The sequence below is a fragment of the Propithecus coquereli genome, unplaced genomic scaffold (genome assembly GCF_000956105.1).
Source record: "Propithecus coquereli isolate 6110/MARCELLA unplaced genomic scaffold, Pcoq_1.0 Scaffold291, whole genome shotgun sequence".
Lineage (NCBI taxonomy): Eukaryota > Metazoa > Chordata > Mammalia > Primates > Indriidae > Propithecus > Propithecus coquereli.
Window position 1 is genome coordinate 312,665 of NW_012148519.1, and position 6,650 is coordinate 319,314.

A 6,650-nucleotide genomic window follows, 5' to 3' on the forward strand; every position below is an offset into this window, starting at 1 on the left:
AGGCAAACCGGAGGGAAGAGCATGTGAGGCAGAGGGTTCAGCCAAGCCCTGGAAGCGGGAGACCAGCAGGCCTACTGAACACACCTAGAACTCTGCCTTACATATTACACCTACCTGGATCTTTCCCTGACTCCCATTCTCATTTTACTGATAGTTACCTGAGAGAGAGGACACAGAGTGGTCTCTTATATGCCAACACTTCCAGGAGATACCGAGTCACCTGTCTGGTACCAAGGAGTCTATGCTTGTAAAAAGCTCTCACATGACTCCGATATGCAGCCAAATTTGTGAATCATATGCCCAAACTACCCATTTAATAAACATGTATTGATTATTCTCTCATGAAAAATCTCTAAGGTCAATGTGGTAATCGTTTCCAAAATTGGCAGCAATAATCCCAACCATACTACACACCCTTTTGCAAAGAGACTTTGATGCCCTATCCTTAGAGGTGAAGTCCATGTCCCTTTCTCTGGAATCTGGGCTATAATTGTGACTTACTTGGACCATAAGAATGGGGCAAAAGTGATGATGTGTGACACCCAGGCCTAGGTCTTAAGAAACCCTACAGTTTTCATTATGGCCCAGCCACCATGTAAAAGGAACCTGATCTAGATTAATGAATGATGAGACCAAAAAAGGACAGACCCCATGAAGGAGAACCAAGATGTCCCAGCCAACAGCTAGCTCCAAGGCCACAGACATATGAGTGTAGCCATCTTGTATTTTCCAGCCCAATTAATTTCACATGGAACAAAGCAATGTGTCCTCCCCTTCCTTGAATTACTAACACACAGAATCATGAGCAATAAAATGGTTGCCATTTTATGCCATCAAAAGTTTTAGGGTAATTTTTTACACAGTAATAGATAACCGGAACAGTCAGAAATTCAACACTCGACCTGGAATGGTGGCTCATGCCTGTAATCCCAGTGCCTTAAGAGGTCAAGGTGAGAGGGTTACTTAAGGCCAGGAGTTTGAGATCATCCTGGGCAACACAGTGAAACCCTGTCTATACAAAATAATTAAAAAATTAGCTGTGTGTGGTGGCATGCACCTGTAGTCCTAGCTTATTGGGAAACTGAGGAGAGAGGATCACCTGAGCCCAGGCATTGGAGGCTACAGTGAGCTAGGATCACACCACTGCTCTCTTAAGAAAAAAAAAAGAAAGAAAGAAATTCAACATTCTCTTGAGCAGTCATTCAAATATTTTCCAACTTTGATGATCAAAAACCTCTTCTCTTTGTATTCATCAAAATTACTTCTCTTTCAATTTAAGACCACTTCTTCTTGAATCTTTGACATTCATGAAGAATAATTAATCAAAATCCCCCTGGCAAAAGCTATTCTTATACTTGAAGATGGTAATCAAGCTAACTCTTAGCTTTTCCTTCTCTAGGCCAAAATCTTTCCTTTTTTTTTTTTTTTAACTTATAATGATAGGACCTATTTTTCAACCTTTTAATCATCTTTGATTATCCTCTCAAGTATAAGGGGATCAAAATTGAATGCCATATGCCAGTATCTAACAGAGATTATTTCCTAGCCCTAATGGGTCATCTTCCTACAGTCAAATTTCACAAAGTCCCAAATAAGGCATTTTAACCCTCCAAAAGTTGTGACGTGCTCTACAAAGTTAATCACTTACCAGAATTAGATCATAATACTATGACAGCTTTTCTACTCTTAACACTCAGCCTACTCCATTTCGTGATGACTGCCTTCCCTCACCAGCCTGGTTTGACACTACACTAGGGCAATAGCTTTTTAAAAATCCCAGATATTTGAAGTACGACAGAAAAACATGAGAGGCTGGACTAGGCACACCATTAATTCCAATCAAGGTCTCTAATCACATTTATAGGTCAGGCAGGCTCTGGGTACCTCCTCCTTCTACCTTGATGATGAAGTAGCCTTGTAAAAGGCAAGATCTTTAGCAATTGCCTATTGAGCAAGGGCACCATTTCTATGGAACCCAACAGAGTATATTTAACCATAAAGAGACAAACCAGTTCCTTAATGCAGTGTAAAAACATGTTTTCTTTCTGCATCTTACCAGAATGTACACTTCAATGTCAGAACTTGCTTTATAACCACTGGTAAAACAGGGATAATAAAGCCTACCTAACACAGGGTTATTGTGGGTATCAAATAAAATGATATAAGGGAAATAATTTTGTAAAGCACTATAAAAATGTTAGGTAATATTGTGGGGCTAGATTTCAGCAAGCCTTTTAAATCTTCAAATTAACTTTGAGTGGTTATCTGATGGTTTCAGGTGACACATACAGAATAGGCAGGCATGGGCTCAAATTCATTAAATGGGAACCAAAAACATGCCATCTAACAAGAGAGCTTATGTATTTTCTAATATTGCAAAGACTAATAAAGACACTTAAATAGTGGTTTGACCCTGGAGACTCACTTCAGCCCCTGTCTCTGATGGGGCCAGGCTCTAGACCAGGGACACCAAGTTCAGTTAAGGAACTCAACAGTCTAGTGGAAGAGACAGTGCTGTAGAAGTACAAATAAGGAAGAATAACTATACTTGGGGAAGTCAGAGAAGATTCATACATGGACTAAGTCTCCTGGGGGATGAGTATTCTGCCAGTCAGAGAAGAGTAAGGCCACTGGGAAAAGGCAGAGTCCTAAAAGAACATGGTATATCCAGGGAATGGAAAAAATGAGTTTAGTGAGGCTAGAGAGGAGAGAAATGGCTGGGGGAGAGGGAGAGAAGTAACAGATAAGATAGGACCAAATTGCGAAGGGCTTTACAAAGCAAGCTAAGTAGGAAACAGGGAAACAAAACATTGGTTCTCTGTTTTCCCTGAATGAAAAGATTAGACTCGGTCTTGGGCAACAATATGGAGAAAACAGGAGCAAGGAAAGACTTATGATAGAGTAGCAGGAGTCTATTTGATAAGGGTCCGAACCAGGAGTTACACACTCAAACTCCTAGAGGCAACGTTGGTAAAATTTGAAGTCTTTAGCATGTAAGATCTCGGAGAATGATGGTATCTGAAATCTTTGAAGAGTGCGGGCCCTGCCTATAAGTAGTCGCAAAATTTTAATCCATTGGGCTGGTTAAACAAAATGTCCAGTTTTTGACCTCTGGTAAGTAGGGATGAAGAAAAGCCACATGTCAAACAGCACTCCAATATAACCAACAGGGTTTAGCAACCACGGGTTTAACATATTTAGAGGATGTGAGCACAAAAAGAATGAACAGGAAAGATTTAGTGTGTATAATTAAGAGTTCAGACATACAGCAATACAAACAGATAGCAGGTACTGGGTAGTTGAGATAATGAGTTCAGCTATGTACATGTTGAAGTTAAAATGCCTTTTGAATACCCTGGTAGGTTTGTCAAGTTGGACAAAGTTTGTCAAAATTTGTCAAGTTGGCAATAAGGGTCCAAGTTTGGGAGAGATAGCTGGGCTAGTAAAACATAATGAGGGTAGCTGAATTTATAGGCATATTTGAGATCCTTGGAGGAAGGGGGTGAGGGAAGAATGAAAAGATACCCAAGCTAAAGCCTTGGAGCATCTCAACATTTATGGGATAGTCAGAATGAGAAGAAATAATAGGATACTCTGGAAACTCAGGAGAGGAAAAATGAAGAGAGTTGCTGGGGGAAAAAAGGTTCAACAGTGTTAAATGCTAGGCAGAGGGGTTTGATAATTAAGAGTCTACTGCTGATCTTCAGGAAAGCATGAGGAGGGTAATAGGAGCAGAAACCAAAATAATAAAGGGTTGGTAAGAGGATCAAAGTTGAGAAAGTACAGCACAGGCTCATCCTCATTCTACTTTACTGAGAACCTACTATGTGCCAAGTACCATGGATTCAATTCTAACAAAACAGACCCTGATTCTCAATATATCCTGTGATTGGAGTAAATACCAGGCTCTCCTGAGTGCCCACCTAGTCTTGGTAAATAAGAAGAGGCTTAGTGGAAGAAGTGACTTCTAGGCTGAAACCGGTTGGCCAGATTAAGTTGGGGGAGGGTGTCTGAGAGAAGGCTCACATAGTTAAAGGTCTGACATGAAAGAACATGGACCATTTGATGGAATCAAAAGGAGCAGAAACATAATTTCAGGGAGGGGGGTGACTACCTAGAGATAGGATATTCTGTTTAGGTGAGGAATTCAAAAGTTTAGAGATGAAAGCAGGAGGGAGGTAGGGCAGTAGCCTAACAGAATAAGAGATGAGGGCAAGTTCTTCATGATACCTCAGAAAGAAATATGAGCACAAACTCACCGGTAAGACAGTGTTCTCTCTGAGTCAATATTGGTATTACGTAGGTAAGCAAATGTGTTCACCTCTTTTCCTTTAACGATGGTTTAGTTTGACTAAGCTGTTTCTCACAAGACACAAAAAGATCAGAAAACACAAGAGCAAAAGATGGATAAAGCTGTAAACCTAACAAGTCTGACTTTCACTAAGGTTTATATTACCAGTGGTCTAATTAGGTCTAAAGCCACATCCAGATCCCAAATAAAACAAAACTTTTCCCCATAAATACGCCTTCAAAGAGTGGAAGGGCTGACTTTAAGATACCCAAATTCATAAGGCACTGACTCACTTTTGAAGACCAGGGATTTTCCCAGTTTCTAACTCAGCTTAGTCCAGCTAATGAAACTAAGAAAACAGTCTGGGGTTACCTGATTTTGCCTGTTTCAAAACATTGTCCCGGTAGAAAGCAAGCTGCCTCGAATTCCTGCAGCTGAAGTCGTTGGAGCCATGTTCAGATGAGATCATCTCAGGAACCAAGAGCAGCGGCTTTCAGGCAAAGTGAATGGTGCCGCCTGGGGACGTATCTTTGGTAAGCAAGATTGCAACAGAGCAGGCAGTTTACCCAGGGCAGTGCTGACTCACGCTAGGCAAAACTCATGTTTCCCAAACAACTCGGCCGAGCCAACCACAATCAACTGCAGCCCAGAAGAAAAGAGGCACCCCACTGATTGTCTTAAATCAAGTGCTGATTACCGGGGGCAGATAAGCCTCATTGCCCCACTGCTGGTACCTTGGCCACCTATGAAGCCCTTACCCGGAAAGCTCCAGTGGCCTGTTTCTAAAATTTCATCTGGGAACAGCCTGGAGCACTGGATAGCAAGATTACTGAAGGTAGCAGGTTCACAGCTCTGAAGATTTCCCCAGAAGGCTGATAAAGAAGTCACTTTGCATTTACAAATTAGAACATCTGGGTCAGTGGACTCGGGGAACTCCCCCAGTCATCCTTAGCTGGTCAAATCATTAGGGTAAATTTTTGTCAGCTGGAACCAAGCTCATTGTTCTTTTTTCCCACTAGGCCTCCTGTGACCTCTTATTTCCTTCGACAAGTCAAGTTCTCTCATTAAAACAGAAGCACTGCAATTTTTTTTTTTTCAATCAGCTGCCACATTTTCTATACTAAAGCTAAATTATCCACTCACACCTACTGGATGCATAAGGAATATAAAAGGCTGTGAAAATCGCCTTAACAGTTGTTCTCAAAAGAAAAATCCCTGAATTTATGTCAATTTTCATTTATTAGCCTGCTTATTAAAAAATCAATTCTAGTATGACTGGCTTCATCAACAGCTATTAATTATTATTGACTTTGCCCTGAGGGGCTAGAATCAGCATTGGTGTTATACAAAAAAAACAAAAGATCAAGTCCTTGCTTTCTATATGTTTTTATTTGACAAGAGGGAAACTAAAGTTCGTATCAGATGCTCTGTTCCCTGCTCAAAATACGTGATGGTTCCCCATAGCCGTCAGCTATTTCTTAGCGTGGGCATTTGAGGCTGCCATACCTAGCCTCATCCATCCTTCAAGGTAGGTCTCAACATAATAAACTCTGCTTGTAGCTGCTAACTCAGCTTGTCAGTCAATAAATATTAGGTTAATTAAAATGTATGTGCAGACAGAATCTGGGTTTAAAAAACGATCCTGCTTAACTCTATTCCTTTTCAAGGGGCTAGTTTAAAAAAAGTTCTTTACCCAACTCATTTAATTCCCTTTAATTACATTACTCCAGTAGGATAGCCACACTGAGCTTTTATAAGGTATTATAAAATGTTCCTTGTTTTATTTTCTCCCATTGTCTTCCTCTCAGAGAATGGCTGTGTTTAAAGACATTTCCCTATAGTAATATTAATTAGTCCTTTTCAAGTGATAAACACATCTTTATAGCAGCTGACAACCATTATCTCTTGGACCACACTTTGAAAAATATTTCTGCAGTTGATGATAAGTCACAACATTCTAATATAAAACAATTCTCAAATACAGAGCCTTCTTTAGAAAAAACATAGTATTATTAGAAAGGTTTGTGGCCTGTTCTATATTAGTAAACTTTAAATAAGGAAGACAAAATCCAGATGATACTGTGCCCAGGAAGTAAATGTCAACTACATGAAGAATAACCTGAGGGCCAGAAACATGGGAACTCTGTAAACCCTGCTAAGAGAAACACCACTAAGCAAGTGAGCAGAGCTTTGTAGCTATCATTTCCCTCTTTGGGATTCCGATACAGTTTTAATCAGTTTCCCCAAACTATAGTTATATTCCATCCTAATTTCTCCTTTTAGACTGGAAAGGTTGAGGATTACACATTTAGAGCTTATAACAGATGCTAAATTTGAACTAATGGCTTCAGGTACTTGA

The 6,650-nt window shown here is 40.2% G+C and overlaps 1 protein-coding gene across 2 annotated transcripts in view; it reads right to left on the reverse strand.

Moving 5' to 3' along the window:
- The window catches only part of RFFL (ring finger and FYVE-like domain containing E3 ubiquitin protein ligase), a 62,422-nt gene that overhangs the window by 36,461 nt on the left and 19,311 nt on the right, over positions 1-6,650 (reverse strand). Inside the window, exon 1 of one of the 2 annotated variants that reach the window (XM_012648673.1) lies at positions 4,664-4,840. The exons of the other annotated variant lie outside the window; for it this stretch is intronic. Coding sequence (XP_012504127.1) covers positions 4,664-4,760 — 97 coding nt within the window. The 5' untranslated portion in view covers positions 4,761-4,840. Of the gene's footprint in view, positions 1-4,663; positions 4,841-6,650 lie in introns of those variants that run through there. 2 annotated transcript variants of the gene reach the window in all.